At 34.2% G+C, this 24,343-nt stretch overlaps 1 protein-coding gene across 1 annotated transcript in view; it reads right to left on the reverse strand.

Annotated features, from left to right (window-relative positions):
• Nucleotides 1-24,343, reverse strand: part of MIPOL1 (mirror-image polydactyly 1) — a gene marked incomplete at its 3' end in the record, with an annotated part of 200,975 nt that overhangs the window by 40,708 nt on the left and 135,924 nt on the right. Inside the window, exon 10 of the mRNA XM_039255719.1 lies at nucleotides 18,425-18,532. Coding sequence (XP_039111650.1) covers nucleotides 18,425-18,532 — 108 coding nt within the window. The remainder of the gene's footprint in view (nucleotides 1-18,424; nucleotides 18,533-24,343) is intronic.

Consider the following 24,343-nt stretch of genomic DNA (forward strand, 5'->3'; position numbering starts at 1 on the left):
TTTCTTTTCAAATCAGTGCTTATTTTGATGTTCAAACAATTCATTCTACCACCCAAATACCTCTCTGGTTTGGTGACAAGGGGACTGTAGCCACACTGAAGACAGGATGAGTAGATATTAACTGGGCACAGAAGGGAGAATAATAGGTGATGTGGGGCATTTCAGTCAGAGGAAATACCAGGTCCAAAGACAAGGGGATACAGACTTGAAAAGGGTTCCAAGATCTATCTAAAGCCAGCTTACATAATGATAAATCTGTCCAAGATTCAGTCTTCTACTGAAACTTTCATGTCTTCATTCAAGTATTTATTTTGATTACTTTTTGGGCATTTTACAAAATGTGTAAGACAGGAAAGAATGAAATGTAATATTACTTTTCTATAATTATGTACCAAAACAAAACCTCATGTTCCTAAAGTAATAGTAAGACATTAAAAATTAGAAAAACATTGGCATTCAATGTTAAAAGCAATTAAATGTAAGAATTCACAAGTACTGCATTTATGGTTTGCCCCGATAACCTCCACAGAGGTTTCCCACAGAAATTCAGTATTCTTTCCAAGTAAGGGGTTATGGGTCACAGTGGTTTCATCTGATCCTCATCAATTTTATTGTGTCTTGATGGACATACACAGGCTTTGATGATTTGGCTATACCTGGTGCTGTAATCCACAGAACCACCCTTCAGTGTAACTGTTTCTTTCAGAAAGCCCATAATGAATGCTATCATAGCAATTCCCCATTTAGTATGCAAAGACTGTAAATCTGGTCTAGCTGACAGTCTTGCGTGTTGTAAGGAAAGGCACTCTTGCAAGAAAAAATGTACTGTGTGGAAAACCAAGTCTGGCATTGGAAAAGAATGCTGTTAGGAACCAATGCAAGAATTCCTCTCCACTTCCTTTGCTCAGAATTTTGTATATTTTAATACTTTGGCTTTAACTTTTCCAACTAGCTGCTTTGTAACTTCAAATTGCACATGGCCTATAGAGTACTACCCAGCCCTAAGCCTATCTCAGGATCATTCGGCTCAGCACTCAAAACCGACTAGCCCATCAGTTCTCGGCATTTTGGCTAAGATCAAGTGTAAAACCGACCGGCCCATTCCTTCTCAGTTTCCCAATTCCAAATTATTAAAGGTTCCCAATTCCAAATAATTAAATTATTATCTGACTCAGCAATCTTTGTGAAGTAGGCCATACAGGTTGCCACTAGTTACCTCTAGGTTAGGCAGCCACACATCAGACTTCTTATACAAGGAGAATGATTAAGAAAATGTTTACAGTAGGGGCGCCTGGGTGGCTTAGTCGGTTAAGCGTCCGAATTTCGCTTAGGTCATGATCTCGCAGTTCGTGGGTTCGAGCCCCGCGTCGGGTTCTGTGCTGACTGCCAGCTCAGAGCCTGGAGCCTATTTCAGAGTCTGTATCTCCCTCTCTCTCTGACCCTCCCCTGCTCACGCTGTCTCTCTCTCTCCTAGAAATAAATAAAAATATTTAAAAAAAAAGAAAATGTTTACAATAATTTCCATTTTTAAAATAAATCATCCTCAATGTTACATTAACATTATACTCTTAATGCTCACACTTTTACTTCACAAATAAGCTCCTCAAAAAAACACTTTTTAATTTTTTCTGCTTTAAATTTTCCACTTACTCTGCAGTTTACTTGATTCAAGGCTACTACCATAACTACCAAACTGAAACCGCAATGACAAAGCCACCCCTGCTCTTCTAATTGCCAAATCAAATGGACACTTTTGATCTTATTTGATTTTTCTGTAGTATTTGACACTGTGAGCCATCCTTTCATGGAATTAATTCTATTCTGCATTCTAACATAACACAATCTCTTGGTCATCTTATCTTTCTATTTCTTCTCAGTCTCCTCTGTGAATCACTTATTTTGGTGCACCAAGAATAAAATGCTGGAAATCACTATTGTTCCATTTATTTCACTTCTTCTAAATGTGACTTCTGGATATTCCCATACACTCCAATAATGTGAACTACAACATGTACAAGATCTGGTATTATTCTCTCCCTTCTCTAACTAATTTCCTGCCACTGTATTTCTAACTATGTGTCATGTATGCACGAAGTGACATGTTGGTAAGTTACACTACTTTTATTCAAAATACAATCATAACAATATAGAGGAAAAAACGGCTTGGAATCACTAGCTTCCAATGTTACATGACCCTGCCTGTTCAATTTACGCTTGTCAAGGCCATACTTTAAAAAAGAAATTTTTGCTATTCATTAAGCTAGTAATACTAGCATCAAAGTTGTCACAGCGAAAACAATCTTAAAAAAGAAAAACAAAGTGGGAATTTGGAGTCCAGAAGTAAGGTCTCATATATATGATCAACTGACTTTTGAGGAAGGTGTGAGGACAATCCAGTAGGGTAAATATCATTTTTTCAGCAAATGGTACAGAGACAACTGGATATCCACGTGTAAAAGAAAGCATTTGAATGCTAACTTACACAATACCTCCAAATTAATTCAAAGGTTGTAACAGATGTAAATGTAAGAGCTAAAACTATAAAATCCCTAGAAGAAAGCACATATATGTTAATCTGTGTAACTGAGTTAGGAGAAGCCTTCTTAGGTAAAAACCAAAAGCACTAGCAACCAAAAGAATAAAATAGATAAACTGAATTTAATAAAAGTTTTAAACTTTTGTTTGTTAAAGAACACCATCAAAAATTTAAAAAAAGGAAAAGGTGACCCACAGAATATGAGAATTATTTGCAAGTCACAGATCTGACAAAGGGCATGTATCTAGAATATACAAAGGAATCTTCTTACTCAATAATGAAAAGACAATAACCCAATTCAAAAATGGGCAAAAGATCTGTTAGACGTTTCTCTAAAAATGTTACAAATGGTCAATAAGCATATGAAAAGATAGTCAACATTATTACTCATTAGGAAAGGCAAATCAAAACCACAATGAGATACCACCTCACACCCATTAGGATGGCTATAATAGAAAATACGAGATAGCGATGGTGAATATGTGAAAAATTTATACATGGTTGGTGATAATGCAATGTGGTACAGCTACTTTTAAAGAACACTTTGGCAATCCTTCAAAATACTAAACAGAGAGTTACCATATGACCAGTAATTGCACTCTGAGGTACATAACTACAAAAAACGAAAACGTATGTCCAAACAAAAAGTTGTACACAAATGTTCTTAGCAAAGTTATTCATAATAGCCCTAAAGTAGAAACAAACTAAATGTCCATTAGCTAATGAACTGATAAACAGAATACAGTGTATCTATACAATAAATATAATGTATCAATAAAGAGAAATGAAGTAATGGTACATGCTACAGCATGCATAAATCTTGAAAATATTATGCTAAGTGAAAGAAGCCAGTCACAAATGACCATATTATATGATTTAACTTATATGAAATATCCATAACAAACCAATCTATAGAGAGAGAAAGTAGATTAGTGGTTGCCTGGGACCAGGAGAAGGATGTTGAAAGGCATGGGGAAATGAGAGCCAATGTGGACGAGATGTTTTTGGCAGGTGTGAAAATCTTCTATTATTAGTTTGTAGTGATGGTTGAACAACTCTGTGAATATACTAAAAAAGGACACTTTAAATAAGTGAATTTTATCGTATGTGAAATATGTATCAATAAAGCTGTAAAATTAAAAGAAACAAAACAAATCTCAGGGACAAGGACCAAGGGAAAGCAAATAAAAATCAAGGAAAAATATGAGGAAAAAAATCATAAACAGACAAATACACAGATTTAGTTAGACACACACACACACACACACACACCTGCTGAACAGATGAATAAAACCCCTCAAACTCACTCTTAACAAAACTCTGACAGTAAAAACACAAAACAAAACTAAAACAAAGTCTAGGTCAATTTCATTTAGTCTCAAGGGTGTGAATTCTGGAGAGAGTTCAGATAGGCCTGGAATTAGATGTAAGGTCTACCAAATATTACTATCCATAATATTGGTTGTTAGTTAACCCTTATTCCTCAGTCCCTTCATGAATAAAATTACGAATAGTTCTAACACCTATCTCAGAGAGTCACTTTGATGTTTAATACTTTAACCTATGTAAAGTACTAGTCACGGTACCTGGCACTCAGTGAGTGCTATATGAGAGGAGATGGTCAGAAATTTAATTTTTAAGAGGCACCTGACTGGCTCAGTTGGTTAAGCATCCGACTCTTGATTTCGGCTCAGGTCATGATCTCACAGCTGGTGAGACTGAGTCTTGTGTCGGGCTCTGAGTCTTGTGTCAGGCTGGCAGGGCAGAGCCTGCTTGAAATTCTCTCTACCTCTCTCTGTGCCCCTTCCCTGCTTACACATGTGTGCTCTCTCTCTCTCTTTCTCAAAATAAACATTTAAAAAATGTCTAATTTTTAAAACCAAGAAAACAATGACAAATCAAATCTAAGAGTTTATTCAAGGAATTATTCAGTATCAAGAACTCAATAAAATTTATTATATGCACTGATAAAAATTTTAAAACATTCTAGAAAGAAACTAAATATGAAATAATAATATTTACCAAAATCCAACAGTAGAGATGATGCTAATACCTAGGATGCAGAAAGCTATAACTTATTTTTAATGTTTATTTTTGAAAGAGAGAGTGTAAGAGGGGGAGGGGCAGAGAGAGAGGGAGACACAGAATTTGAAGCAGGCTCCAGGCTCAAGCTGTTAGCACAGAGCTTGATGCAGGGCTCAAACACACAACTCGTGAGATCATGACCTGAGCCCAAGTCGGTCACTCAACTGACTGAGCTACCCAGGTGCTCCAGAAAGCTACAACTTTTATTTTATGTTAACTGTAAGAAAAGCACTTTCAACCATGGAGCCATACATTTTCTTAAGCTCAGTACAGACATAAGTTCACAGGGCAACCAGTCTTAATTTTAATGAGGGACAAGACTCCAAGTTGAAATGGGATGCACAGACTAGATTACTCTGGGCAGAACATGGGAAGAATAGCCAGCTATCACAAACAGCACTCAGAAATTTCTGACAAAAAGGGTTTGCACTCAACAGTAGACTCTTTCCCACACAGCTCTTCTAGATACTCATGGAAAATAAAAAGACCAGGGCGGGAAACTAGAAATAGCGTCCCTCCATGATGCACACATGCAGGGTGTGTAGCGGTAGAGATTGGTTGCTGCTATGGAAGAAGCAAATTCCTTCCCACTCTACTGCACCTCCTACCCCCCACTCCCGCCCCCCCGCCTCTTCTATGAATAGAGGAAAGTTCATATATAGCTGAAAGAAGGGCAACAAAACCCTCAGGACACAGGAAAAACCCACTGCTTGGGAATGGTAGAAGAAAAAACTTTTATTTCTTCCAGGATCCTATACCAATACCATTAGATATGGTATTCTTCTAAAACTTGTGAAGGGGCAGGGATGTCTCCTATATAATACCTACCACAGATACAAGTCAGAGAATGGCTGCCATGGAAAAGAATTCTGGGAAAGCCCCATTCCAAAGCCCAAGCATAAAGGGACTAAGATTGAAGCAGAAGACTCTCAGTCCTCCAACATCAGAATATAAAACAGAATTCTACTGCTGGGAGAAGGGCAAGTGGGTAGAGTTAGATACTCTCTGAAGTGTAAGCATATAGGGTGAAAATTAAGGGTGAAGCATGAACATGGAGAAAAAAACCCTCCAGCCCCTGGGCTTCCATTTTGAGCACAATGCAATAGCAACCTGTTACTAGAACAACTTGAAACCTATGACGCAGTGACAGTAATCATAGCAGGAACAAAACCCAAACCCAGCTCAACTCCTGAGTGGATCAACTCAACGCTCACTCTACTGACATGATAGAAAAACCACTGTTCTACTAATAGTGTCCAACATTCAAAAAACCCCCAAAAAACAGAAAAGCAAAAAAACAAAAAAAACAAAAAAACCCATGAGACACATGAAAAGCAAAGGCAAAGCAAAACAAAAGAAAACAAAAAAGAAAAAAGTAAAGTGACAAAGTAATCACAAAACCTGACTCAGATGACCCACATATTGGAACTACCAAACTGAAACTATGAAGGAAAAGGGAAAATCCCATAGTAAATGGCAAATGATTTTAGTACAAATTTAGCAGAATCCATTCCCACTAATATTAGGTAAAAGAAAGGATATCTGCTATTGTAATTCCTAGTCAAAATTAATTTGGCAGGTCTAGGAACTGTGAGAGGGAAAAGGGGGGGATTATTAAAGTTTTCTTTACATATCATAGCATTTATTTCATTGGCTATGTTGAGTATGTACAACTTTTTAAATAACTTCTTATTTTGCAAAACCTACACCGAGAAGAACTTGCAAAGAGTACAGAGTTCCTGCATAACCTTCATCTAACTTCCCCCAGTGATAATAATATATATGCACGATAGTATATTGTCAAAACCAGAAAACTGACCTTGATACGATGCTAGTAACTCAGAAATAAACTTTATTTGATTTTCCATCTCTTTTTACACCTCCCACCTTTTCTTCCTGGTATATAATTCCATGATACATAAATATTACCAAACTGGAATACAGAATTGCTGCAACACTACACAAAACTCTTAGTTAGATTTTGTCAAACTCTTATCTTCTACCTAATTCTAAGAAACCACTGATCTGTTCTCCATCATGATTTTTATCACTTTGCGACCGTTACATAATTAGGATCATATAAATATAACCCTTTGATATTGGCTTTTCCCATTCAGTATGAGAACCATCAAAGGCACTGCAGGTATCAATAAGTTGCTCCTTTTTATTGCTGAGTCATAGTCGATTGTGTGGATTTTATTGCTCCTTTTTATTGCTGAGTCATAGTCAATTGCGTGGATGTTGATCCACCGATCCCTTAAAGGACATCTAGGTTCTTTCTAGTTTTGGGCAATAACAAAGCTTCTATGAACACTTCTGTACACGATTTTCATGAACATAAACTTTCATTTCTCTGGGTAAGACCCAGGAGTGCAATAACTGGGTTATATGTTAAATATATTTCTTAAGAAAGTGGCAAGCTATTTCCCAGAGTGGCTGTATTCTTTTATATTTCCACTAGTAGTATATGAGAGATTCAGTTTCTGCACATACTGTCAACATTTGGTATTGTTTGTTGTTGTTTTGAGAGAGAGTGAGAGCATGAGCGAGGTGAAGGGGCAAGGGAGAGAAAGAATCTTAAGTAGGTCCACAGAGCCTGACATAGAGTTAGATTCCACAACCCTAAGATCATGACCTGAACTGAAATCAAGAGTTGGATGCTCAACAGATTGAGTTACCTAGGCACCCCTGTATATTTTATTTAGCCATTCTAATAGGTGTGACATGGTATCTCATTGGGGTTTTAATGGATGTATAAAATTTCAAGGAGAAATTCCATTTTTAAAAGTTCTAAAAATAATATTAAAGTGCAAGGTTTGGGGTCCTTTGTCAAATATTCTGCTTCAGTAACCCTGAAATTGAGTCTAGGAATCTAAATTTAAATGTTCATTCTGTTATTCAAGTGTGCTGCTTCCAGAACTCTATCTATCTTAAAGAAATACCACATACTCTTCAAAACTTTAGCTCACATGTATCCTTTTTCAGGAAACTATCAGAAAGTGTGCTCCATCAAAATGAAAAAAGTCAAGCAAGATAAAAATGACATACAGGAAACAGGTGTTCCAACAGAAGAGAAACTAAAGGTGGCCAGAGAATGACACTGGAGGTAAGTTCCAAGACCAGTAACGTCTTACAGAATAATCAGTTTAGATCCTTAAAAAAAAAACACTTTTTGGTCACCTGAAATATTTGAAGGTATTAACAAGATATTTTTATTTAGTAGAGAATGTATGGATATATTAGTGATAGATATACACTATACAAACAAGAAAATGCAGACTCTAATTCTGAGGAAGACACAACACTTAAAAAGAAAGGAAATATGGTTTTATAAGAACTGAAGGGTGAAATATTTTTATCCTACTTGCAGGCTAAGACATTAGCCTTCCAGTTTCATGCATAATGGCAGAAGACAAGAATGCTGCATCACAAAGAACTTTACTCAGACAAAGCACAAACAGCATGAGCTTGGTGTCTTTATCGGTGGTCTCTGCCCTGCAGCTCCCATGGGGGCAATGTGGAGGGTAACAGTTGGATACCGCACACACAGTGAGGCTGCATTACAGCTAACGAACTCCAAACTTAGGGAAGCCAAATCTTTTATAGCATGCCGCAAGCAAACCTATCTGACCTTTGCTTCTGAGGGAGACACTGTTTTTCTTACACTGGACAGCAAACAAATCTGCCCTCTGCTACAGAGGGAGACACTATCTCTATCTTCCAAGGCTATTTGCTAAGCAAATATTCTCTGGAACATATATCAGAACAAAGTTCAATTTTGCCTCTACTCACAAGACACGTAGAAAAAAAAAATATATGGGAGAATTGTCACCCAGCTGATTTAGAGGGTCACAACCAACATTAGATTTTAAAATAATTAAATAGAATTTAAAAGGTCTGAATACAAATATGTCACTAGAGTATGTATTATTTCTTTATATTTTGCTTTCTTTTTACATTTGTATGTTTGTATATTAACTGGGTCATGACATATAATATAATTCTTTCTGAGATGTCTGAAGAATACTATCTGGTCAGTTATGAATAGAACATAACAATATCAATACTAAGCACTAATCTAAGAGAAAGCTAAAGCTTTATCTTCATAGTAGGAAGTCAACTAATAATAACAAAAAATGAAAACTAGTATAAGACATTCATTTAGAAATATAGCAATATAGTACAAACACAGAACAAACAGCTGAAAGAGTTGAGAGTGATTTTTTTCTGTGGAGCAGAAATCAGGAGAGGTAAGATACGGAGGCTGTTATTTTTTATTAGACCACTTATACAATCATTTGGCTTTAAAATGATTTGCGTTATTAAACCAAAAATTTGAAAAAATAATCAAATTTTTATTTGCTAACTACAGTTAAATATTAAAATACACAAATTTTAAAATGCACAAAATACTAAAATGTACAAAAATATTTCTCACAGTGCTGTTCATAAGAATGAAGCTACAAGCAACCTAGATATTTAGTACTAAGGGAAAAGTTAAAATTATGGTGCATCTATGCATTGCAAATTACTTAGTACATTAAGGTGATATTGATAGAGTAAGTGTACTGGAGAATGCTCTTGAAGTGTTAAGTAGGGAAAGCTAGATATTAAATTGCATGTGTGGTATTAATTTACTTACTTACTTATTCAATGGCTACTATACGTACTTGTAGGGGATCCAGCCAGAGCTGGTTTTCAGCTGCTATGCATAGGTACAGCCATACGAACTGTTAACAGCTGGCATCTGTTATGTATCTCTGACTTCCTGTCAAATATTTTTAATATCATCAATAGATACAGAACCAAAAATCCTTGATCTCATGGAGCAGTTATTCTACCAGGAAAACAGACAATGAAAATAATAAACAAGTATATGTATACTTTCTTAGGAGATAAGTACTCCGGAATAGAAACAGGGAAGGGGATTGATAAAATGCTTGGGAAGACCTCACTGAAAGGTGGCATTTGAAGAGACCTGAAAGAGTTAAGAAAGTAAACCATGTGAATATTTGGGGCAGGGTGGTGATGTTGGTGGTTGGTGGAGTGAATGATGTTTGGGAGTAGGAACAGAAGGTACTAAGATCTTCTGATGCAGGTGTACCTGGTACGTTTGTGGAACAGCAAGAGAGGAACGGGACTAAAATGAAGAATGGTGCCAAGGAGGAAACTGAGGTCCAGATTAAGGTCTTGTAGGTTTACCCTCTGGGTGAAATGGCAGGCCACTGAAAGGTTCTTGGCAGAGGAGTAATATAATCTAATTTATATTTTAATAGGAACATCCTGGAGACTGTGTTGAGAATAGAGGAGGGCAAGGATGGAAATAAGAAACCATTAGTAGTCTTTTGTAAAAATCCAGGCAAGAGATGATGAAGGTCTGAAAGACCATAGTAGCAGTGGAAGTAATGAGAAGTGACCAAATTCTTGACACGCTCCAAAAGTAGAGCCACAAGAATTTGTTCACAGATGGAATGTGGAATGTAAGAAAGAGAAATCGAGCTTAACTCCAGGATTTTGTCTGCCTCTCCCCCAATCACACTGTCTTTCTCTCTTTCTCAAAAATAAACATTGAAAAAAATTTAAAAATGTGTTGACTTTAACTATGATAGATTAAAACTGATTTCTAATTTAAAAAACTTACTGATTATGTATTGAGTTCAATCATGTGCTAAATTCCAAGAGAAGAGCAAATGAAAAAGCTATGATCTCTTCTGCTCAAGAAGTTTTTGATTTAGAGATGACACGTAAGGAATCAACTAATATCAGAGACAGAATTAAATAAAAGCCATAACAAAAGTAAAGACCAGAGGAATTAAAATACATGACACATTTAGGGGGATGGCTGGGGTTTATCGAGGCTACAAAGAGAGAAATGGTAAAAAAAAAAAAAAAAAAAAAAAAAAAAAGAAAGAAAAAAGAAAAAAAAAAAAAACACCAAGTAAAAGAATACAAAAACATTAATTCAAAGGGAGACAAGCATATCTATGTTTACTGCAGCATTATTTAAAATAGACAATCTATGGAAGCAGCCTAACTGTCCACCAAGAGATGAATGGGTAAAGATGTAGTGTACATACATAAAATAGAATATTATTCAGGCATAAGAAAGAATATCTTGCCATTTGGAACAATACAGATGGAGTTAGAAAGTATAAAACTAAGTGAAATAAGTCAGAGGAAGACAAATACCATATGGTTTCATTCATATTGGAATTTAAGAAACAAAACAAAAGAGCAAAAGAAAAAAAAAGGAGAGAGAGAGACAAACCAAGAAACAATAGAGAACTGATGGTTACCACAGGGGAAGTAGGTGAGAAGATGGGTTAAATGCTGATGAGGATTAAGTTGTGCACTTGTTGTGATTAGCACTTGGAATTGTTGAATTGTCAAATGTTGAATTGTCAATTATGAATTGTCAATTATGTTGAATTGTCAATTATGAATTGTCAAAGAAAGAAAAAGAGAGAAAGAAAGAAAAGAAAGAAAGAAAAGAAAACACAAGCTAAAAGTGTAGTGTGTAATCTTAAATTCCAATATTCGGAGGTTTGGATTATATGCTATACCTAACAGAAAACAAATGAAGTATTTTATTATTCTATTATTTCACTCTTGCTCTTGACAGTTACTTTTCTCTCTGCATATTTAAGGAATTATTTCCATTGCTGCCTTCTATTTAATATATTATTCCATTATTATTATTGAGAAGTCAGTGAGTCTAAGTGCCATTTCTTTGTTAAATATGTCTTTTTAAAAAATGTTTTGGCTATTCTATTTTTTTTTTCTTTTAGAGAGAGAGAGAACAAGAAAGGGAGAGGGGCAAGTGAGAGAAAGAGACAGAGAGAGAGAGGAAGAGAGACAGAGAGAGAGAGAGAATCTTAACCAAGCTCCATACTCAGTGTAGATCCCAATGAGGGGTTCAATCCCATGACCCTGAGATCATAACCTGAGGCGAAATCAAGAATTTTGGTTCAGCCACCCAGGTGCCCCAAATATGTCTTTTCTAGTGGTTGTTTTTAAAATCAAGAATTTTGGTTCAGCCACCCAGGTGCCCCAAATATGTCTTTTCTAATGGTTGTTTTTAAGAGCTTTGATTTTGATGCTCTGCAATATCTTCTAATTTATCATCCTTAGAATTGATTTTGGTATTCCTTGATCTGAGGCTTGTATCACTTGACAGTTCTGGAAGATACTCAGTCATGATTTCTTTGTATCTTGCCTTTCCCCTGTTCCCTATATTATCTATGCTAGAATTCCAAATAGTTTTATTTTAGATCTTTTCACTCTTATCTTTTGTGTCTTTTAACATTTTATATTTTTCATTTCTTTTCTTTCTGGCTTCCATTTCCATACTTGGTTCAGATATATCTTCCAGTTCATTACAATTTCTTACATTGTATGTCCTCTGCTGTTAAACCTATTTGCTGTTTAATTTTAATTATTTTATTAACTTCTGTAAAGTCAATCTCATTTGGTTTAATAAATTCACTTGATCATTTTTGGTTATTTTTCTTGCTCTTATTTTCAAGCATCTCTTTTTAAAGATATTACTTAAACATTTATATTATATTCTGTGACTGATAATTAGAATACCTAAACTATTTGTTGTTTTACTGTATGATTCTGGTGCATGATGTTTTTACTTTCATTAAAAGTTCCTTTTTCTCTTATGTGTTTTTTGATAGCTCTGGGTCTTTGAAATTTTATCTATAAGAAATATTAGAGGTTAACTGGAAGGTAATTGGCTTTGGTCTGTTGTCCATGGGTCCCTCCAGAGTTGGACTACTTCAGCTAAATCCTCAGCTTTTCAAGCTACACAAATAGCAAGATTTCAGGCAACCTGTGTGGTTCTAAAACCTGCCTTAAAGCTGGCCAAGGATGATGAATTCTCAGCAATTTCCTCCCCTCCACAGTTAAGAAAGTCAAATTCCTTTGTTACCTTATTTTGTATAAAGGGCTTGACTCTTGTTCACCTAAACACTAATGGTGTGGCCATTACGATACCAGCTTCAAGAGAGGGTCTCTCATTACACTCTTTGGCTTAAACAGGCTCCAGGTTCTACCTCTTGTTTGTCTTGCCCTTGAAACCATTAAAATGGAAAATTCACCAAGGTTTGACAAATGCTCTCAGAGTAAAAGACAACTTCAGGCAATCACTTACTTCTCATGTCCCCTGCCCTCATTTCTACTTTGTTTTAGGCCTTTGTAAATTCCTTATCTTCCTGTCTTTTCTGTAACGTTATAAAATATACTTAAAATATACTTTTTTAGCCATCATTTTTCATTGTTCTTATCAGAAGGGTCATTTAGGATATCTCTATTTTCTTACACTGTTGAAAATGTAAGAGAATGAAAGTTTTTGAGTAGCAAAGTGTCACTTCTGTTTTAGGATAATAGCTAATGAAAGTAACAACTGGTTAAAGAGGTGAGAAACCAAGGGCAGAAAAGTTAGTTAGGAAGGTACAGGCATACTCTGGAAATATTGTGGGTTGGTTCCAAACATTTGCAATAAAGTGAATATTGCAATAGGGTGAGTCAAATGAAGTTTTTAAATTTCCCGGTGCATGTAAATGTTATGTTTATACTGTACTATATAGTCTATTAAATGTGCAATAGTATGTCTGTAAAAACACAATGTGTATCCTTTAATTAAAAAATACTTTATTGGTAAAAAACACTAACCATCATCTGATCTTAGTGAGTTGTAAGCACTGACCACAGATCACAATAACAAATATAATGCTAATGAAAAAGTTTGACATATTGCACAAAATTACCAAAATGTGACTCAGAGACAAAAAGTGAGCAAATCCTGTTGAAAAAAACGGCACTGACGGGCACCTGGGTGGCTCAGTCAGTTAAGTGTCCAACTTCAGCTTAGGTCATGATCTCACAGTCGGGGAGTTCAAGCCGCATGTCAGGCTCTATGCTGACAGCTCAGAGCCTGGAGCCTGCTTCGGATCCTGTATCTTCCTCTCTCTCTCTGCCCCTCTCCCCGCATACACTCTGTCTCTCTCTCTCTCTCAAAATAAAACAAAGACATGAAAAACAAATGGCACCAAAAGACTTGCCTTAGTATACAGGGTTGCCATAAAGCTTTAAATTGCAGAAAATGTATTATCTGTGAAGTGCAATATAGTGAAGTACAATAAAATGAAACTGTTATTGTCTAGTTCATGAACTTGACATAGGGTAGAGATAGGATAATAAAAATAGAAAGCAAAATAGGACAGAAATCATTGTTGTGAACGGACAGAACTGAATGTTCAACTGCTTTGTGGTGGATGACAGCTTAAAAGAATATGAAGGTTATGTCAATTATATTACCCTACATATCTAAGGAGTATGGTAGTATCATTAACTAATAGATGTTAATTGATCAATATGGAAGTAAATAATAGAAAACTATTAAGAGTGATTTAAAATACGAGGTAAAACTATCCAGAAAAAGAAATCAGGGTATAGGTGCTTAACATTCTCAAAGAAGCTCATTGGCTAAGGGGCTCGATGATGTTAGTGGCCAGCTTTTGGTATATTCTTCATGGCTTTAAAATGGTTGCTACAGTTCCAGGCAGCAAGTACATGTTTAAGGTATTAAGATGACTGCTCCATCAGTCCTACATGAAGAAAACAAAAACTTTTCCAGAGACACTCCAACTTCTCTCTACCCTGTTGAATTCCTCTTGTGTCGTACTGGCAAAAAGAAAGGCTGAGAAAGTGATTAATTTCTCCTGGTTCTATAGCAAAGACAAACAAAGGAGAATATGATTGGGAATAAATGTTAAGTTATACAGTCAATAGTGTTAGACTCAGGTCCTGACTTCTTTCTGGGGAGAAAAGACTTAGGGAGTCAAATTAAGGATTTGTTCTCAAACTTGTTGAGGTTAAAGAAACATTAAGATATCTAAGTGAAGGGCAGACGAGGCAGTTGTTAGGACATAAATAACAGGTGATATTATAGGAATAGATGAAATCAGAACACACAAGTCTACAATAAAAGAAACTCCAAATACTGATGAGAAAGTGGAGCAATAAATCTCATTCATTACTGGTAGGAATGAAAAATGGTACAGCTACTTTGGAAGATAGTTTGGCAGTTTCTTCCAAAACTAAACATTCTTATCAAACAACCCAGCGATCGAGTTCTTCGTATTTATCCAAATGAGCTGAAAATTTTATGCCCACAAAAAAATTCTACAAATAGCTGGTTAGAGAAACTTTATTCATAACTGCCAAATTCTGGAAGCAACCAAGATGCCCTTCAGTAGGTGAGTAGATAAATAAACTGTGGTATATCCAGAAAATGGAATATTAAACACTGAAAAGACATAAGCTATGAAGCCATCAAAAGATATAGAGAAAGTTTAAATGAATACATACTGTATGATTCTAGCTAAACGACATTCTGTAAAAGGCAAAACTAAGATTAAACATTAGAAAGATTAATGGCTGGCACGTATTGGGAGGAGAAAAAAATAAAGAGGTAGAGAGCACAGAGGATTTTTAGAGTGAAACTGTTTTATATGATACTGCAGTGGTAGATACATGTCATGCACTTTGTCAAAAGCCATAAAATGTATAGCACTAAGACACATGACCCTTAACATAAACTGTGGACTGTGGGTGTATACTGATGTGGTTATATGGTGGTATACAAATATACCAATATGGTGCTGGATGCTGAGGGCATTTACATGTATGAAGGCAGGAGGTATGTGGTACTCTCTGCTTAATTTTGCTGTGAATCTACAACTGCTCTAAAAAAATAAATATTGTTTTAATGAACAATAAGGGACTTATCACACAACTTGGGAATAGGTAGAAAAAGAGGCACCAACTAAAGGACAGCAATCAAAGAAGAAAAATGATGAGAATATAACAATAGAGAACCACAGGAAAGTATTTCAAAAGGACAGGGCCAACAAAGTTGAAATGTGTTCTAGTTACACTGACTGGGATGTTAAGTAGACTAAAGATTAAGTTTCACAGGTTTAATCACCAGAGGTCACTTACAACCTAAGCAAGAATGGCTTTCAATGGAATTACAGTGCAGAAGTCCAATTGTGGGAAGTGAAAGATGCGTGACAAAGAAGGTAAATAAATAAAATGGAAGAGGAAAAGAAGGCAGTATATGCAAAATTTCTTATTAAGTCTGATGTCTGCATATTTATGGCTGATCTAAATTTATTTAAAAATATTAAATATCCAAAATTGTGTTCTTCAAGAAAGCAATTTTTTCACATAAAAAATTTATGTGATTAAATTTATTTTAAATGAGAAAATAAGCTCTTTCTAAATTAACTATTATGATATAGACTGGTATCAATATAAATTTAGTCCTTCATCTTGTATGTGCCAATGTGTTTTACTTGTTATTAGGGAAAACCACAAACACTATCAAAGTAGGAGGGAAAATTCCACGCTAGCAAATTTAGCTGGTATAATTCCATGCTACTTTAAAAATAATGTATATGATCACAAAATAACCATTTAGCTCTATCATTAGAAACAATCTAGAAAGAACCCCCAGGTTATCAGAATAAACAAAGATTTATTATTTGAACATTATAATATTAAAAAGTATTTCCTTGTATGATAATCATGTCTTAGCCTTAATCTATTGGAAAGTTCTATATAATGTATGAGCATTAACTTGGATTTTTCCCAAACACATCACTAGGACTGTTCCCTTTAAGAATTTCAGCATTACACAATTAAAGCATACATTTTATGCTCTCATCCTAGTCAAATTTACTTTTTACTGATATCAATTAACAGTACTTTTTATAATAAAATACTAGAAATATTATTGACTTACTGAAGGCTCCAAGAGAAGCCTCTTTTAAAAAATTTCTTCCTAAGGCTTATTTAGGTACTAACTAAATATTGAATGAGTTAACAAACACAAAAATAGTATTTGTTAGTGTACCCTAAAAGACAGGCATATTGCTGAGAAAGTACACAGTTGATTCATTAGACAGTTTGGCAACAAACTTATTATTTAGAATTTATATGGCAACTTGAAGATACAGAATGCAACACCTGAAGAATCAAATAAAGAACAAAATCCCTGGAAGCTAAGAATAATTTCTAAAAATGATTCAGAATAAAGCAGATATGTAATATATATAATAAATTTAAGGTTTCTCATGAGGAATACAGCACAAAATAACTAAAGAATGATTCAAACGTAGCTTTGTTTATATATTGCTTTACACAGTTTATAATTTATAGAGATTTCTATTTTATAGGGATTTTATTTGGTTTGGGTTTAAACTTTCAGGGGTTTTTTGTTCTATATCTTACCTTCTAATTTTAATAACCTCTTAGAAATGTGCATTTCTTTTTTGCAGACAGCAGGTGCCATTTAATTCAATTTAACATAAATACACAAGAAAAAATCCAGAAGAACTGTGGTATTACTATGTACTTAACAAACTAGAATTTTAATTTTAGGTCTGTTTTACATAAGAATAGCCATATCATATATGGCACATGAAATCTGTCCCCTGATGCTGATAATAAGTTGGCAGATATAATGTAAGTTGCCTTTAAAACTTTGGATTTGCAAGTATACATTTGAAAAAATTATTATACTAAATTTTACTCTAGAAAATTCCTTGGGGTAATTAAAAAATGATGAAGAATCTAAATTTCTTTTCTTTCCCACTTAATGCTCTAGTCTATCTATGAATTTAAGAGAAAGGAAGAGAAAGTGCATTAAACAATGACAACAAAGTTATTATAGACTCCTAACTACTCAATAAAAATTTCAAAATGAAGCTAAACACGTTTGCAGAAAAATCTGACTTCAATCAAACTAACTTTGCACTTTTTGGACTAAAAATATTTTCCACTTCAAAATGTCACCATTTTTCTAATTTTGGTAGCTAATCCTGGCATAGTTGAGTTATATTGCTAATTCTACAATATTCTCCTGTAAGCTGTAGCAAAAAGAGAATTTAAGACAACAAAATGCAATACAATTTTCTTGATAGCATCTTTTTTCTTCCTGCACAATCATGACAATGATGAATCTTTTTTGTTTTAGATCTGATTTTGTTTTAATTTTTAACCAATTAATGAGACTGTAAGCACCTTGAGGGCAGGAACGCTACTATGTTACAGGTATTATGCTAAGAATTGGGACAAAGATGAAAAAAGAATGTAAAGTAATAAGTACCACAAGAAAAAATACATAATTAGCAGAATCAAAATGATGCCATGATGTCCTTTTTTTGTGATTATTGGATCTATAAATGAAACAGAACACTTGTCATGAAATGTACACTTGTTTCCAGTCTTAGTGGATTCTTTTTTTTTTTTTTTTTTTTGTAATAAGTAACATTTTAAGTACTATTTCAATTCCTAAACATATTCACATACCCTTCAGGGAGAGTCACTTCTGTGGGTTAATAATATTACAAGATCAGTGTAATAAATATTGATGCGAAGAAAAGGCTCATGGTTTAATTTGTGTGTGTGTGTGTGTGTGTGTGGGGCCCCGTTTTATGAACTACAAAAGGTAACAATATATTGTAAAATCAGAAACAGAATGAACACGTACCCAAAGTATTAATATACCACCACTCAAAATTCAGAAAATATGTTGTTTTCATTTACACATACATGAAATAAAATAATGCCATAACAGAAGGGTGCTGTATCTGTGTTTAAAGAAGGGGTTGTTGGCAAACACCACAGCTCACTTTTGTGGAAATGTACACAACTGATATATGCAGCACAGAAAGCTGGCACCAAGGGCTTACAACCTTAATTTGCCTGTAAGAAGGAACGGAGATTTACCTTCAGAGCACGTTCTTGATTGTTTTCAGCAGTCAGATGTCTCATGTTGTTTGCTGAAGTCTGGTTCTGCTCTTTCAGATGATGAAGCTCCTGCTCTAGCCGTTTGCACTGCCACAGGGGAAGAATCCCATTAAGTAAAGGAGTTATAGCATTTTTTTTTTCAAACAAGCCACACAAATTAATGTAAATAATACCACTGCATTCACTAAAAGACAAGGTATCTTTTTCAACAAGAATACTAAGTTAAAAGTAATGATGAATATGAATAAAGTAATATTGTTTATAGTACTCTGGCAATCCAACTGCAATTTTGCCTTTTCTTAATCTAAATATTACCATAAATTAGAAAAACACTTTGTTATTTTATAAAATTAAGATCAAACTACATTTAAAATTATTTTCTTCATCGATCAAATGTTTTTTAAAATTATTTATCTTTAGGCTGAATAAAAACATGCTTCTAAAAATCACTTGGGGTTCTAAGTAAACCACAATATCATATTCTGTGATGAATTTTTATTAAATTTTTAAAAATAACAATTATAAAATATGTATTAAGAGGTTTTTCAGATTTCTAGAAATATCTAAAGAAATTGTGTAAGGAAGAAAGTATTAACTATTAACTATAGACTGCTACAGGTTTGGAAACAACTAAGGAAACAAGTGTTTTTCATTTCTATTTTGACTAAACCTTATTTTTAAGTAATACAAATAACACATATGAAATGACATTCTCACCTACAGGAAATATAAATAAATTTATATTTAGATTTATATTTAGATTTACATTTAAATTTATATTTAGAATATAAATTAAAAAAAAAGAAATTATAAATAAAAGTGTAAGTGGGAATCTATCCTAAGAAAATAACTTAAGTATGCCATTTGAATACAAGATCTTATATTAATATACCAAACATTTTACACATTATATAGGATATAGTGATATGCAGTAATTCAGGACCTTATCAAGATACATGGGGGATTAGCTAAAAGAATAAAGTACTAACCCCATCTTTCAGGAAAAAAAGTTAAAAATCACTCCTTAATTTATCTATTTGTTAATTAGAGAGTATTTAAGGGGTGCGTGGCTGGCTCAGTTGGATAAAATTTATAACTCTTGGTTGTGAGTCTGATCCCTACACTGGAAGTACAGATTACTAAAAAAATAAATTAAAAAAAATTAGGATATATAAGTAACAACCATTAAGTAAATACCTAGACAAAGTTAATTCTAGATTATCTGACAAATGACTAGTTGTCTTAATGAATTAAAAATCATTATTACAAAGCAATCAAGATATAGTCATAATCCAAATTGGCATCTAATATTGATTTCTTTTGCCTCTGACCTCTATAATATTTAGTCCATATCAGAATTTCTCAAGCCTTAGTAATATACAAATCCTTAATATATGTATTTTTAATTTTTTTACTGTGAGAGAGTGTGTGCATGCGCACATCTGCACATGTGCAGGGGAGAGGCAGAGAGAAGAAGAGAATTCTAAGCAGGCTCCATGCTGTCAGTGCAGAGAGAAGGGCTTGATCCCATAAACTGTGAGATCATGACCTTAAGCAAAATCAAGATTCAGGATGCTTAACCGAATGATTGAGCCACACAGGCACCCCACAAATCCTTTTAAAAGAAATGTCTTACCAAACTCCTGATATTGACTTAAATTATATAATGATATTTTACAAATACAACATTGAATATACATGCCTCATGCATATATAATACAATTACAAAGCCAAAATATATTTATAAATGAAGTAAAATAATAATCACAAAATCAAGATTTTTAAAATATTAAATTTACCAGATAAAGTTTTGCTGAAATTAAGTTCTGCAAATACAGTGTTGACTATATTACAGTCAAATATAATATAGTGTCAGATAATTTCTTGTTGCCATGTCTATTCCAACATGTGCTGTGTGACAACTTAAATCACCTATCACATTTTTAGGGGTGCCTGGGTGGCTCAGTCAGTTAAGCATCCAAGTCTTGATTTTGGCTCAGGTCATGATCTCATGGTTTATGGGATCAAGCCCCATGTTGGGCCCTGTATGACAATGTGGAGCATGCTTGGGATTCTCTCTCCTCTGCTCCTATTGCACTCACTTACTCTCTCAAAATAAATAAACAACATTAAAAAAAAAAAATCACCTACTACATTTTAAAAACGATTTAAGTGAAACCCTTGTGACAACACACCATTTGGCCTTCATCTGGAAGGGACACACAATTTACACATTAAACTCTATTATCTGTCCCTCTTTTGCCTATAACAATTCAAATATTTGCTCACAAATCCAACCAAAATACAAATGTGTTGTGAAGACACAAATCAAGAGACATGAAAATGAGTAAGACATAGCAGTGAGAATCACAATCTAGTAGATATATTCTTTACTAGAAGTATCCTCTACATTTTCAATTGATTTTAATATAAAATTATTATATATTAAATACTTAAACAGAATGACTAAATATGACTTATGAGGTTACAAAGGTAGGGGAGATAATTTTGGCTATAGGATAAAAGACTGTCTGATGGAGCTGATGACATCTGAGTTGGGCTTATTTGGGGAACATGATTTTATAAATTGAATGAAGAGAAAGAGGAAGAATACAGGAGGAAAGGTAGAAACACCAAGGGTCTATTTGAAGAAAGTGAGAAATCATGGTCACAAATTAACCACTTATTTTTTTTTTAATATTTTTATTTATTTCTAGGAGAGAGAGAGAGAGACAGCGTGAGTAGGGGAGGGTCAGAGAGAGAGGGAGTCACAGACTGAAACAGGCTCCAGGCTCCGAGCTGGCAGTCAGCACAGAGCCCGACGCGGGGCTCAAACCCACGAACCGCGAGATCATGACCTAAGCGAAAAGTCGGACGCTTAACCCATTAAGCCACCCAGGCGCCTCAAACTGTGGTTATGTTTTAAGCAACAGTTCAGATCTTTTAGAAATATACAATATAAGGGGCGCCCAGGTGGTTCAGTCAGTTCAGAGTCCGACTTTCGGTTCCGGCTCAGGTCATGATCTCACGGTTCTGAGTTTGATCCCTGCGTGGGTTCTGGTAGAGCCTGCTGAGGGTCCTCTCTCTTTCTCTCTCTGTCTCTCTCCCCTTCCTCTCCTGCTCACTCACTCTCTCTCACAAAATGGATAAACTTAAAAAAAAAAAAAGAAATACACAATAAAAGTTACAGATAAAAAGGATATTATATCCGGTACTTCCTTCAAAATAATATGAGAAGGAATAAGTGAGTGGAGGATAGAGATTAAAAAAAGATGGACAGTTGTAGCATGGGAAAAATACCTCAGAGGCCCAGAGATTCTATAGTCTGTAGGTTCACTGATAAGATGAAAAGGATTAAAATTTTCTCTATAAACAAAACTAATTCTATAGTGCGAGTGAACTAAACATATAAAATATAAAAATTGATGGCAAAGTTTTATAAAATGATTTTGGCCCATATTTAATACAAGATCTGTTTTCAGCAGTAATTTCCTTTTACTTGCTATCGTAAATAATGAAATTTATATCAAGCAGGTGATATATTGTTACGAATCTGCTTTACTTTATGTGCTCTTTCTGAAAGATTAACATGTCTTAAGTTTTTAACAAAAAGTTTTCTAATATTGTATAAGTTTTTAACAGCTGCCGTTTCTCCTGTACAATCTGCTTTCAGTCACGGACCATTCTGACTGCGTACAATCAAATGTCTCCCCACTTGGATGCTCTACAGTTCTTTCCTTTGCAGACAAAAAATAATAACAGACCCTTCCAGTCAAAACAGACACTACACTTCGGTGTCAATGTGAATTATGTACTTTGAAGTGCAGATGTTTGGAAACACTTAGGATTATATAAATAAGTTTTTATTCTTCTTAATTTAGCAGAATCTTTAAAAATCACTTCATTTTAGATTTAAAAACAGTAACTAGAATGCTTTTGTCACACTGCAATAACTTGGAATAAAGAGTTTTAAAATTCAAAGGGTAACTTGCTTCTTCAAAGCCTAAGAAATATATCAATAACTTGGTTTAAATCAACATTATACAATGTTCAGAGGTATTAAGTTTAAAAATAGCAAAGATTAAAAAAGAAAAACAATAATTATGTGAGTCTCTAAAACCACATGTACTATAGCTGGTATGTGTGTATATACGCACACACGCGCATACACACATAAAACATTAAAAAACATAGTTACTCAGTAATTATTCATTAAGCATCCATTTGACAAGATACCAGCAGCCACCAGGCAACATGCCCGGCAATGACATATTTCTACAGATTTATACATATATTTCTTAATTACATGTATATATTTCAAAAACACCATAAGAAAGTAAATAACTAGGGATTTAATAACAAATACAGTAATTTATAGTCCTTTTAAATTATTGAATTATTTTTAAAAAGATTAAAGAAACATTGTATTTTTTTCCTAATGTTTATTTATTTTTGAGAGGGAGAGACAGAGTGTGAAGAGGGGAGGGGCAGAGAAAAAGGGAGACAGAGAATCTGCAGCAGGCTCCAGGCTCTGAGTTATCAGCACAGAGCCAACAGAGGGGGTGGGGTGGGGTTCGAACTCACAACTGTGAGATCATGACCTGAGATGAAGGTGGACGCTTAACTGAAGGAGCCACCCAGACAACCCAAGAAACATGTTAAATAACAAAGTAAAAGGATTAGTAAACACGATAATTACTTTAAAGGTATCCACATGCATTCAGGAGTTTATTTAGTATACTGTTATTAAAATATTATTTTGTAATACAATTTAATATTATGTGAGTTGCATTCATAAAAAGCTTTTCATTTGAAAAATCATAGTTTGCATGCCTATTTCAGAGTAAAGGCTAATGCACATACTATTAACAGTTAATCAACTCTTACAATGTACATATATTTTCATTTTCCTTGGATAGATATCTAGAAATGAAATTGCTACATCACAGAGTAGATTTGTTCCACTGCATAAGAAACTGCCACAAGCAGTTTCCAAAACTATTGTACCATCTTTTACTCCCATTAGCAATGGATCAGAATTTTGGTTGCTGACAACCTAATCACTATTTGTTGTGTCAGTCTTTTAAATTTCAGATGCCATAGTTCATGTGATGTAGTATCACTTTCAAATTTGTGTTTCTTCACAAATTAGAAGCTTTTCATTTGTCATTGGACGTTTGTGAGTTTTATGCCCATTTCATATCTTCTTATGATCTATTTGTAGGAATTATTTAAATATACTTAATATTTAAGTCTTGTGGCAGATCATGAACTGCAATATTTTCTCCCAAGCTATGGCTTACCTTTTCATTTTCTTAAAGTTGGACTTTGATGAGTATTAGTTTTTAATTTTGTTAAAAGCACATTTATCAATTTTTGCATTATGGTCGGAGCTATTTCTATCCTTTCTGAAATGCTTGCCTAGCTCAGCATAATAAAGATATTTTCCTCAAATTCTAGGTTTCTTGTATAGGTCTATAATCCACCTTGACTTTATTTTTGATTACAGCATGAAGAGTCAGGACTCCTTTTAGTTCCACACTGATACCCAGCTGTTGTACCACTATTTGCTGACTTCTCTTTCCTCAATGGACTGATCTGGTGTGCTGGTCTAAAATCAAGTGAGTCCCTCAAGCAAAAAAAATGAAGTTAGACAACTTGCTTAAGACATACAAGAAGAATTAATTTAAAACTGATCACAAAACTAAATGTAAAAGCCAAAACCATAAAAATCTTAGGAGAAAACACCTTAGGAGTAAAAATTTATCTTAGGATAAAAAATTTAGGAGTAAATTTTGGTGACACTATGTGAAGCATAACCTTCTAAGCCTTTAAGTGACAAAAAATATAAAATAAACTTCATTACAATAAAAAACTTTTGTGCCTCATACGATGTCA

This window comes from Hyaena hyaena, unplaced genomic scaffold (assembly GCF_003009895.1).
Source record: "Hyaena hyaena isolate Hyena2069 unplaced genomic scaffold, ASM300989v1 scaffold_542, whole genome shotgun sequence".
Classification (NCBI taxonomy): domain Eukaryota; kingdom Metazoa; phylum Chordata; class Mammalia; order Carnivora; family Hyaenidae; genus Hyaena; species Hyaena hyaena.